The 13,274-nt window shown below is 36.9% G+C and overlaps 1 protein-coding gene across 1 annotated transcript; it reads right to left on the reverse strand.

Moving 5' to 3' along the window:
• Positions 1-2,790: 2,790 nt before the first annotated feature.
• LOC112720577 (peptidyl-prolyl cis-trans isomerase PASTICCINO1) lies at positions 2,791-11,723 on the reverse strand. Its single transcript, XM_072206632.1, is given in 22 exon segments — positions 2,791-3,165; positions 3,167-3,364; positions 3,557-3,628; positions 3,711-3,812; positions 4,195-4,272; positions 4,374-4,442; positions 5,538-5,594; positions 6,167-6,226; positions 6,534-6,603; positions 6,713-6,810; positions 6,989-7,137; positions 7,398-7,455; positions 7,976-8,134; positions 8,463-8,547; positions 8,645-8,703; positions 9,565-9,597; positions 10,233-10,355; positions 10,642-10,739; positions 11,146-11,215; positions 11,311-11,395; positions 11,478-11,613; positions 11,691-11,723. Coding segments are annotated over 21 exon segments (1,881 nt in total). The 5' UTR covers positions 11,555-11,613; positions 11,691-11,723; the 3' UTR covers positions 2,791-3,084.
• Positions 11,724-13,274: the final 1,551 nt, after the last annotated feature.

The following is a 13,274-nucleotide window of genomic DNA, read 5'->3' on the forward strand; positions in this document are numbered from 1 at the left end:
CATATTTTAAATATTTCTATTTTCTCAAATTATAAATTCTAAATTCCTAATCTTATTCACTTATAATTAATTTACTCACTTGCAGTGCCAGACTAACTTAAGCCGGTACTGCCGGTTGAATTACCAGTACGCGTTTTTATGCGTATTTCCACAGAAGATTACTTTTTCCCATTCGAAAAAATTCACTAAATCCAATTATCATAGTTAAATCTTCAAATTCCTTAGTCTTGATTTTTGACTCCGTCCAGACGTGTTTTAACTATTTTAACTTGATGATTAATTATCCAATTAATCCTTTTATAATTTTCTTGGGTCTTACATGTTACCTTTTTAAACTTTAATATTGTATTTTTTGTGTTAGATTACTTTAAATTAGTGTTTGATTTTTTATTTATTTGATTTCTTCTGTCACATGCTCCAGCCAACTAGGTGTATTTATAGTGTCCGGAGGCATCAGAAATGACAGGATCATACCATATCTAGAGAGGGCTGGTTTGTACCACCTGGCAAGGCTCAACGCAAGGTTATTCTGGTTGGACGAGCCCTTAGTCAGCGCTTTCATTGAGAGGTGGCGTCCTGAGACGCATACCTTTCATATGCCTTTTGGAGAGAATATCATGCTGCAGGATGTAGCATACCAGTTGGGGCTGCCCGTGGATAGTTTACCTTTATCCGGGTGCCTTACAGATTGTGAGAAGCTTATGGACGAAGGCAAACCGGCGTGGGAATGGTTTCAGAAACTGTTTGACAAGCTTCCACCACAGAATAAGGTAAAGCAGTATACAGTCCACTTCACTTGGTTTCATGAGAGGTTCAGGGTGCTGCTGGATGATGCTACAGAGGACACCGTACGCATATATGCACGGGTTTATATTATGATGCTACTTTTCACTCAGTTGTTCGGTGACAAGAGTGGAAATCGGGTTCATATACGGTGGTTGCCTTTTATGGTGAGGCTTGATGATATAGGCAGTTATAGTTGGGGGTCGGCAGCGTTGGCTTGGCTATATCATTGCATGTGTCGGGTAGCCAACATAAGCGCGACAAACTTGGCAGGCCCCTTGCAGCTACTACAGTCATAGATTTTCTGGTGTTTTCCTAGCCTCAGGCCGCAGGATTCGACGCCTATTCCTTCCCATTAGCTTCTAGGTATACATATCTGCACAGTTAGACTTGAACTGTAACTTTTTTTTATTATGGTTCTACCTGTTAACTAGGTCATTAGCAATTTATACATGTGTAAAACATTGTATTCGTTCAGGTGGGCCACCTACTTACCGACATCCGACCACAAGGAGGAGAGAGTTATCAAGTGTCGCCTTTCATTGGACCGCTTAGGTGATTGAGATGTAAGTTTATTCATTTTGTTTTCATTTTTATCTAGTAATTAACTATATATTTATTAGTTAATGGACTAACGGAGTGTTCTGTCAACGTTTGTAGATTGTTTGGGAGTCTTATGCTTCGCTTGACGTGATGGCCGTTGTTCATCCAGAGATTCTCACAGAGGAGCACAATCGATTATGGCGCGCATGTACTTGTTTGATATACTTCGCCGTTATTGAGTGGCACCAGATGGATAGGGTGCTGCCACAGCTGGGTGGCGTTCAGCACGAGCCTGAGCCGGCCTCGAATATAGACTGGCTCCATTCCAAGGATGGGAGGGGTGGGGACAGATGGTTCCCGAGCTACTATCAGGTATGGCACCTTAGTTGGAGAACAGGGTTGATTCTGTTCTGAGTATCCCTCGGGTGCCTGATCCCGGGCTGTCGGCAGACTTTCTGAGATGGTGGTACAGAGTGGCTCATAAATTTCTGTCGTCGGATTTTTTGATTGCCGATCCTAGGACAGAGGAGATCAGTCAGGATGTTATTCAGAGAGATTCGTCACATGTGCCTTCTAGGGTTCCGATGCTGGACGTGCCTGATAACAGGCGCGTGGAGAGGCGACGACGCATTGGTACCCGGGCTACAGACCAGGAGTGGCGATGGCTGGATGAGATGATTCAGGATGACACAGCTGGTGGCGACGGAGTAGGACATGCCGATCACCGTGTCCGGCGTGGCTGTCCTCAGCGTCGGGGTGGTGCATCAGGGGTTGCATCTGGTAGTCCTGGTGATAGACCCACTGAGCAGGCAAGGGCGGGGTCCCAGGGGTGGGCATGCCCGTCGATCCTCCAGCACAGCAGCGCCAGAGGCCAGCCAGAGTGAGACGGGCCGCTCGATGTGGTACAGGGTCGCATCTCTTAGGCTTATTCGGGGATGACTCTCACGAGGAGGATGAGAACAGGCAGGAGCCGTAGCTGTTTATTTTATGTTTTCATTGATGATACCTATGTATGTCTGATTTGTCGTGTACTTTTTGTATTATGTGATGGTACTTAGTTTACTTCCATGGACTTATGTATGTGTTATGTATGTTTTTATTTACCATGGACTTACTTTATTTTATGTTTCTGCACACTGCTCATTCACGCATAAACCGCCTACTCATTCACACCGCGACACCTGTAGCGGTATACGTGTATTTGTAAACCGCGGATCTCCTGTCGCGGTTTACATAGTTTATGAGAAAAATACATTTTGGTATCCATTTTGTAAATTGTGTATATTGGTAATATTAGAAGCCACTTTATTTATTATGGTAAATTGTCCTTGTTGATGGCTATGTCGGACATAACATAGGAGTTGCTTTAGTTTATTTTTTCTGACATTTGTACGCTCCACTCTATATGTTGAGCTTGTTCCTTCTTTCAAAATAATAATAATAATAATAATAATAATAATAAAGTTAAAAAACAATAGCCACACCAACTATTTTTTAGATAGCGCACATGAATGCCGGTCACTATTTCACAATCAAGTCAACAAACTGCTCAATTGTACAGTTTAGGAAAAAATCTTTCCTTAGGCTGTTAATATCTATAATTTATTTTCCCAAATCTCTAGTTAAAGAGGAAGGCAGGATGCTATTTCCTCCTTTAATTAAGGGATAGGTGCCCAACTGCCCGTGGCTTATGAATTCAGCCTTTGTAACCTCATCAAATACATTAAGAATTTGTGTTATGGCTAAAATCTCATGTTTTTAAGTTAAATCACAGTATGGTACATCTTTGCAGACCAAGAGACTCAAAAATTCTTTTGCCAGTAGGCCAAAAGAGAGAGATCCAACTCCTTGGACGTGCGTCAGGTGCAGCTTCATGAGAATCCTCTGAATTTGTTCCATCGGCGTCACTGTGTTCTTCACTGTCCTGGTTTTCACTTGTACTTGGATTTCCATCTTCATCAGCTTTGACTTCTGAAATCTCTCCAGGCTTCTTGTCGAAAAGCCCTTTAAATTGTTTCCGAGCTTTCCTCTCAACTTCCTGCATGTGAAATGATATAAGAATAAGGTCAAACCAAACCAAAGATCAAACAGGCATGGCTCCAGTTCATAGATTAATTATTTCAAACAGTTAAAGTTTGTGGTGGAGCAGGAAATAATTGAACCAAAACAAGGCCAATTTATAGTCAAATTCAGTTCAATATTAGAAGATAATAACTGCTTTCAAACCGACCTGTTCCTTCTGCTTCAATTTCGAAAGAGCTGCAGTTGCATCAGGTTCAGCTGACTTGTCAACTTTCATCATCTAAGATAGCGCATATGTGAGTTTAGAAATGGATGAGACTACATCTTAGATTCTAAATCCAGTACAGTATGAAGATCCGTACCATTTTGAAATCATTCCTTGCTTCTTCAAAATCTCCATTAGCCATGTAGGCCATTCCACGACGATATAAACCCTTGACATGTGCAGGCTTTGCTTCCAAAACCTGCATCATTCAATGAAGAAAGCATATTACGAGGCATTATTTAATATACAGAACATAAAGCCAAATGCTATGTTCAATTTAAGAAAACAAAATAACAACAAGAGTTTCATAAAGATCCAAGGAGTCCCTAAATCTTAGATGCTAAGCCAAGTACAGTAAGAAGATCTACTTGCTAATTAGAAAAAACAGTGCTGAGTGCCTACTTGGTAATTAGCCCATACGTTTCTTATATTTTCATTCTCTCTCAACAGGGAACATCAATTATCTACTTAAAAATTAATAACTTCTTTTACCAACAAAAGGCTTACCCTCAAATTCAAAGTAATAAAAATTATCCAAATGAAATAAAGAGAAGATACATGATAGCAGAGATGAAGCATACCTTGTTGCAAGTCTCAATGGACTTTCTGCATTCTCCTACTTTCAGATAGCACGCAGCAACATTAAGGTGTAACAAATTCTTTAATCATGAGTGAAAAAGATATACAAAAAGAATTAGTCTACATTTCTTAAGAATATTAATAAAAATTAAAACAAGGAAAGAGACACAAGATCGCTTACCCGTGTATCTGCAAATATTTTTCCTTCTTCATCATCTTGTGGATTAACATGATTAAACTCTCGTAGCACCTGTTACCAACAACCACATAATGTTAGCAAGTTTCAATGGTATCATGGTAGGGTGAGACTTTGACACAGCAAAAAACCACTTAAATAGTTATTGATCATACTGTTTATCCCGTTTTAACATCAATATCTTGATGACAGAAAAATACTACTTAAGAGGTGAATGTGATATAGACCTTGTATATATAGACTTACCCCATCATTTTACTGACACAAGAGAAAGGCCTAACTAAAAATAGATGTTTGTCACTGTTAAGTACCCAAGTAAAGAAAACAAGAATGAGGAAAAAGCAGTTAAGTTAGTTAGAGAAGGGAAAGGTAAAATAGCTCCTTTGCCTTTTATTTACAAATAGAGTGAGACCAGCTGAGGTAACAAATAGGACAGCCGGAAAATTTGGTGGGGAGGGCACAAGTGAGGGATGAATTATGTTATAGGAGACAGGATTGCCAGTGTATATAACGGGGATGAAGGGAATCAACACGGAGAAGGATCTAGGCTGGGGAGGACCTTAGGAGAGTGATAACCTCCCGAATGCTACCTTGTTTCCTTCCTTTCAATACTTAGTTCTTCAATGAATACATCAGACATCAGACACCGGCAGAGTATCACCTTGATATCTTCCAGCTCCTCTGTTTCTTATCCGCTCTTTCTTCTACTCTCTTCTATAATTCTATACTACAGCTTCTATTCTTATTCTGCTGCTACTGCTAGGCCTTACAGTTTCCCATGGAAATAGTAATACATGGTCCAAAGTTTGTTTTTACGATAGGAGTATCTATCTTTTCTCTATTCTCTCACTATCCGATCTACAAGACATCCATGGGTCCACTAATTCTGAACACTATTCATAATGACAGTTGCTATGCATGACATCATAAACTAAAAGTGGGAATTTTGAGTATGTGTTTATTGAGATTTAAGAATCCTAGTTTCCTACTCAATGAGGACGAAATATCTGGAAATACATAGTTTTTATCTGGCTAAATCCAACACTTCTGACATCAATGCAAAAAAGATATTTAAGGAAGGTGAATAAGAGCCTTGTACGAGAACTATTGTTGCTTGTATATGATTTGGTATCACAAGAGGACATATACCTTTTCATACTTTGCCTTTGCAAGTTCATATTTTCCTTCTTTGAATAGCCTGTTACCCTGAAATTGGCAGCAGGAGACATTCAATTCTTTGTTCAAAACAAAGGTAAATACATTGCATTCTATTATGCCTACGTAAGGGATTATTGCACAAGTTGAAAACAAATAATATGTACCAACCAAATAAACCATATTGAAGCTACAATTATATAGAACAGATTAGAATTAAAAGCAAATTGAAGAAACAAGAAATCAAACAATATTACACCTATAGTCATCTATTCAGGGATTTCCAACAGATGGTAGATCAGTCATAAATTCAGTGCAACAGTAAAGCACGACTTTGAAATAAATTCAGTGCAAGAGTAAACCACTAATTCATTGCACGATAGTGATAGATAAAGTGTCATCTGTCCATTAGTGTGAATATGCATATGTACACAATTGAAATAAAACTACAGGTTTCTTTCACAGGAAGTGGTAAATTGGTTCCTTCCCCATATAGTGCTGCTCAAAATACAGAAAAAAAGACATGCACAAGCATATCTGGTAATTGTGCCATGCACCATCATGTCATAACCAATAACAAGCTAAAGATTGAATGATGAAAATTGTGCATATCTTTTGCATACCGTGTTTCTGATCTTCTCAGCCTCATTCATTATACTATTAAAGTCCAATCCAGTCCAGTCCTGCAATGAGAATTAAATTATAATGCAGAAGGAAGTGGTGTGTAGTTTGTAACATAGAAATAACAAGGGATCAAAGATTTGCAAAATAGAAAAAAGCTAATTTTATATTCTTTGATGATGAGATTTAACTCCCCGTTTGTTGTTTATCACCTGCAGTTTGATATTTGAATTATCATCCTTATCTATAATTTCTACGTTCAATTGACACCTTCACTACATTGGAGCATTGAAGGTCTTATAATTGCTAGATGTAAATATACAACTACATTAAATAATTTGAATTTAACTAAAGTTATTGATAACATACCTTTGGCATTTCAAAACCAAGAAGTTCAATCTCCCATTGAATATGAGCACCCTCAGGGACATTTGCTGGCCTGATCATGAAAGAAATATGTGGAATTGAGATATTTTGATTGCCAATGCAGTGGAATACTTCAAGAAATATAAATTGAAGGTCAAAGTTTAAAGGGTTTAATCGCAAACCTTGGAAACTTATCATATGCATAGTCAGGGGGGCATGAGACAAGAGCTATCTCTCCAGGAAGCATCAGACGAACACTCATTTCAAATCCTTCTGGCACCTAACAGAAAGGAAATAGGAGATTACAGTGCAACAACATATGTAAAGGAAATTTCCAAGGTTTATAACAGAAAGGGGACATTATTAATTGACTTTCTACAAAAGGATTTTCCAGACAGAAAAACCTATGGAAAATGAATATCCAAAGAGCCCTTTAGCTCATTTATGCCACAACTTACCAGACCTTCTCCAGAGCAGAACTCCAAAGGCTCACCATCATTATCAACTCTTGTATCGTAGAATACTCTATTTTCTTCATTGACAATCGTGCCCTTGTAATGTACACGAAGTAGGCTGTCATGAAGAGGGCAATCCATTGGGAAGTCACCTATTTGTAACAAACAAAATGCAATATGATAATAAGTCATCCAAAAAAAAAGAAAAAAAAAAAGAACTAGCACAAAGGCTACGCAAGTGCAAGAACATAATTAGTTTTTCATGTAAACACAATGAGGATTGAACTCATAGCAAAAAACCATCTTTGGTATGACTCAACAATCAGCAAGGCATGTTCCACAAAATTGTTATTATGTATTTCCATTATAAGACATGAAGTCCTAATACTAACACTAAATTCTTAGTTCGCACCTTTGCCATCACGAATGCGGCGCTTTATTAGGCGCCCATCTCCAAGCATGTCCCTCACCTGTTGATATGTCACCAGCAAGAAATTTCACATCTTTTCAATGTCTTGCTCAGGGAGAAAAGAATATAAAATGTTTCAAACATAACTAGCATCAATACAAAGTATAAGTTTGCTTCAAGCGAAACCGCCTAGGGAAATACCAGAAATATACCACACCCATGGTCATACCAATAACATTACAGGTTACAAACCCATTTCGTGCATCCTAGATTAAGAGCAACCAAGATTACTGGCCAGGAGCTTTCCAGTTAACAAGGAATATAATTCCAACTTCAATACCACAATCGTTTGGCTATTATATGAAGTTATACTGACATACAATGAAAATACAACTATGCAAGATACATATCAGGAAATAGTTATGGGGACTCAACAATGCAGAATAGAAAGTAAGATCTATAAATCTATCACTTAAAAAAGAAAATTAGATAATTAAAGAAGAATGCTGAAACATTTTGATTTCATTCCTCAACAAGCTCAATAATAAATCACGATTTATAGTTAGAATGATCTTGCTCACTTGAATAAAGTGGACGAGCTCCACCTCAAACTGCACTTCATCGTAATCCTCTATTACAGGCATCAGTGGAGACTGAGTTAAATACTGACTTGTAACATATATAACAGCCTTCTCTTCCCGAGTCATTGTTCCTATTCCCATTTCAAGACCTTTAGGTACCTGATTTCAACAGAGGTAGGGTAATTGCCAAGTTGAAAAGCGTAGCAATCAACATTATTGTCAACAAGCATTTTTCTAGGATATTTCTAATGCAAAAATGCCTAAGAAATGTATTATTTTTCCCCTGCTGCCTACTGCTGTTATTAACTTTAAGGGAACAAAATGCCTAGCAGAATCAAGAAAAATAAATATATAAGCAGAACTCATCAAATCACAGAAATATTTGGCATATTAAAGGCAACCGATTCATTGCAGTACAAGTATTCCATGACAAAACAATTAACAGGAAAATAACAGATACATAAGCAAAGATATCTAATTTAACCACCTCTGATTTTCCAAATGTAAAGAAGTATGGTTCTCCTTTTGTATGTGACATAATCAATTTCCCTGTAGCTGTCTTTGCTGAAATCCTGGTAATGACCAAACAAAATATCATCACAAAGTTCCATACAGCCTAAAACAAGTGGGGAAGGACAATACAAAAATGAAAACAAAGATCAGTTTTACCAAGCCTTCACTTCGTAAGGTTCTCTTGGAGATTCCCAACCCTGACCTTCATTAATAACCTGCAGTAATAAAAATAGTTGTATGGTGAAATGTATAATGTAACTCGGATAACGGATTTAAAATGAACAATTCTCATCAAAAGAGGGTGCCTTTTTCAGATTGCATGTTAACAAAATTTTGAATCCACGAATTTAACATAAGAAACAAACTAACTATAAATATAATATATGTATAAAATTACAAACTCTGAAATTTCAAGCAGCATTGAACTCTATCTTGAACTGGAACAATCAAATTAGTAAATAATTTTAATGCTAGCTGTTTTGCACTCACATGATTTAGGAGGACAAGGTGAATGATAATATTGTTAGAGAGAGAGAGAGAGAGAGAGAGAGAGAGAGAGAGAGAGAGAGAGAGATGAGATTGTCTATAAGAGAGGAGAAGAGAGTTCAAGGGGTTTTTATCTGGGAAATTAGGCTTGATAGAACTCATAGGAGAGTAGTAGCCTCTCGAATGCTACTTATATCTTCCTTTTCTGCATATCTCAATACATTTACTGAGGCAAGAATGATATCTCAATGATATCATTCATCCCCTCCACTTCTATTCCATCTTCTTCTGCTATCTACTCTATTCTTCAGATTTATCTACCACTATACACTATATTCTGCTCTATTCTCCATATTATCTGTTTAATTTGGCTGCAATGGTAATCTTACACTAGCATATGACAATAACGACACAAGCAGTTGGGTGGCAACCTTCTACTTATATGAAGTGTAGACTCCCATGTTTGAGACACAAGCAAATCTTTTTTGTTTATCTTTGGTTCAACAACCACATTTCTTATTACAGTCATCCAAAACCACAAAAACATATAGAAACTTTCGTTAACTATGAAGAATCCAAACCAATTATACCTTTTTCACAACTCCCAAATCATCAGTAACAACCTGGAAATATAAACAAAATCACAAAATATAATTAGAACAAAGTTCAATACCAGAAGTAGTTATTCAAAAAGGAATATAAATACCACATAAACACCAGAAAACCAGTTCTGCACTACTGAGGAACACAGCAAGAATATTTATGAATACAGTTAACAAACACTACAATATTATTGAAAATATAGACAATAAAAAAATAATATTCCCTCCATTCTCAAATAAGTATCCAGCTTTTTTTTTCAAAAAAAAAAATATATTTCACAAATAAGTGTCCATTTAGTAAATTAATGTAAAATTACCATTTTTTTTCTAGTCATACCCCTAATTAATGGATGAGAGGGAATAAAAGTAGTAAATAATTAAATAGAGTAATTATTGCTATCAAGGGTAATTTTTGCAACTTACTTTTTAACTTTTATGACTCCAACACATTGCAATCATTTTATTAATCCACATGAAAATTCAAAAGTGGATACTTATTTGAGCAAAGAGGGAATAATAATCTTGTGATCAGAAGAGAACCACAATTAACAACTGGAAGTCTTCAGATATGCAAAAAGTAAGCAGAAACCAAAATTCACTAGGATATGACAGATGGAGAACGAAAGTGAAAAGAAGTCAAAAGCATACATCCTTGCCTTGGCTTTGAAAAATTCTATCAGCTCAATTTCAAAGTGAAGTTCATCCTCCTTTGGAAAACTATCAGGAGCAGAAATAGGACAATCATCCTCACCATAGTGCATCTGAGGCTTCATCTTGAACTGCAAGAATAGGTTACACAATCTAGTTAATAAAAAAAATAACCAATAGAGTTATGCAATTTTTCAGTTTAAAGAAAATTTTATTATAAGAAAAATGATAAAAATAGAATATCTCTGCCTAATAAAGACAGAAATTGAGAATGTGTGTGTAAAATATATATCATTAAATCCTCATATCAAACCCTACACAAAAGTAGAAAAGCAGAAAACACAAACCTATTCTTTCTAAGTAAATCACATCGATTTAGACCAGGAAGACAACAACATTCAATAATTAGCATGTTACCATTGCCACTTCACCCTTCAACATTGTTGGGATTCCTTCCAGCAAGCCCAATAATATCTTGCTTTTGCCTAAAACATGTCTTATTGGTGTGCCCTTGCCTGTTGCAATGATGTAAACAGTTATCTAACCTAGGAACTATGTCTTCAACAGGAAATAATCAAAGATATATTGCCATTTAAAGCCTAATTTAAGATATTTGAACATTCAACTTCCAAAATGTTCTATATAAGTGCTTTCCATTATGAATTTGCATATCGAGTTTCAAGCAAACAATGGAATCTAAGTCAAGATTTACAAATGTCTAGGAGATTACGAAGAAGTAGTACCTCATCCAATTCAATTATTAAACAAAAAAGGACAAATCACGTAATTAGTAACCACAATTACAGGATTAAATCAATCAATTTTTGGAACAAAATGCACACCAATCACCATAACTCACACTCACCAATTTAATCATGGGCATTAATAAGGCAAGAAACAACTTAAATTAAATGAGCTCACCTCCATAATCAGACCTAGTAGATTCCACAAGCACTCCGTCTAATGTTCGAACTGTGGAATGATAAATAACCTGAGATAGAAAACATATACATTGATTAACACAAGCATTTATATTTTACCTATTATATACTAGAAAAATGCATATTCACATATCACAAAAATAACCTGATCACCATCTGAAGGTCCAGAATCACCACCACCAGGCCTCACAACCGCTTTCATCAAACTCCCAGGCACAATTTTCTTCTTCCTTTATTTTCCCAAAACAAAAACATTTGGAATGCAATCATCATCAAACTTCAAATAAAACAAAAAGAACCAAAGATATATACCTCTTCTCATCCTCAGAAAGTGGCTTCTTCTTTGATGGTGCAAGGTCTTGTTCCGTGTCTAATTCATTCACAGCCATATTCACTGACAACACTGAATTTCCTAAACAGGATTTCCGCTCCCAGTTATCTGCTACCACTGCAAACAACAATCAAATAGGTTCAAAATTGAGACTCAATTTCCAGAATTGTGCTCAATTTATTGATGTTTCTCACATGAAAATATGTTCCAGTTAAGAAACTCAGAATGATTTGTTTACTTTTTTCCTTTATTTTTATATATTGGTGAGTAGCTGTTAGTTGAGGAATTGGTTACCAAACCACGCGCTAGTTTGACATTATTTTTTCTTCTTACATTAACTGGGTTTTAGATCATCAGAGAGAAACAGAGTCATAGAGTGGTACCTCAACTTCTGAGCTTTCTTCCTTTCGGAACAGATAGAACCGTCGAGTCACAGCTTTCTTCCTGTGAGATCTGCAGTGCGAGAGGTTTATGGTGGTGGTTTTGAACATAGTTGTCAGAACTGACCAGTGACTGAACCGGTCAAATTACTGGGTCACTGAATCTCTAGTTCAACCGGTAAATCACTAGTTGAACCAGTCTTATTTAAATAAAAATATATAATAATCAAAAACATAAAATTAAATTTTGAATTTTGAAATACATATTTTCACTAAATTTGAAGCAAGTCTCAAATTTTAAAAATAACATACGAAAATAGACATAAAATTAGACAACACCACTACAGTAGTATCTTAATTTGACACAATAAAAATAAAAATCTATAAACTATGTCCAAAGAATAATTTCAAAGTCTAGATATCCGTCTTCATATGACGTTCTTGGGATGATGGTGTTTCTGATGAAGCCATCTTAAAATCCCATAAAAGAAAAAAAATTCAATCAACTAAGTAACTAATAGCAAAACAAACCAGCATCATTACAGCAACAATCAACAATCAACAAAACTCATAATCAGCGAAACCAATTCAACAATTAACAAAACCGCTGCATATTCAACAATTAAACCATATTCATAATCAGCAAACCCCTGCATATTCATATTCGTAAACCAATTCAGAAACCAATTCAACATTTCAATTCAACCACTGCCATATTTACTTCTAATCCGCACATAAACCAATCAACAATAAAATTCACAGCAATAACATCAATTAATCAACCTGGAAAAAAAATAAATGCTCACCTGTTGTTGCAGAGGCAGAAGGTGGAGGACGAGCAGCAGTTCAGGCAGCAACAACCACGGAAGAGAGGAGAGGGAGGGACGGAGGCGCGGTGCGGCGAGACGCGAGCACTCACCAGGAAGTACAGCTGGAGGAAGAGAGGCAAGACGCGAGCACTGGAGCACACCAGGCGTTGGGTGCAGTGATGGCGGACGACGACAACACGCTGCACGGCTGCAGGAAGCACAGCTCGAGGACTCACTGGCGGAGGCGCGGCGACACGCGAGAGAGAGAGCTGGGTTAGGTGGTGGGTGGGTTGAGAAGTGCCTAGGATTTCTTTCTCGTTTTGTCACAAAAAATCAAACCACGTCGTTTTGGGTTAGGGTTTTTTTCTAAAAATTATCAACCGGTCTGGGTTTCTCAACCTTCCGGTTCACCAGTTTTACATAACTCGACCTAATCAAACCGGTTCTCACCGGGTTTGTTCGTATCAAGTCCAACATCCAGACCAGATCGATTTAGAAATCGGGTCGCTGGTTTTTGTTTTTCAGTTCGACCATATGGGTCGGTCTAAATTTTTCAACTATGGATGGTCGGTCTGAGTTTTTCAACTAT

This window comes from Arachis hypogaea, chromosome 11, assembly GCF_003086295.3.
Source record: "Arachis hypogaea cultivar Tifrunner chromosome 11, arahy.Tifrunner.gnm2.J5K5, whole genome shotgun sequence".
NCBI lineage: Eukaryota > Viridiplantae > Streptophyta > Magnoliopsida > Fabales > Fabaceae > Arachis > Arachis hypogaea.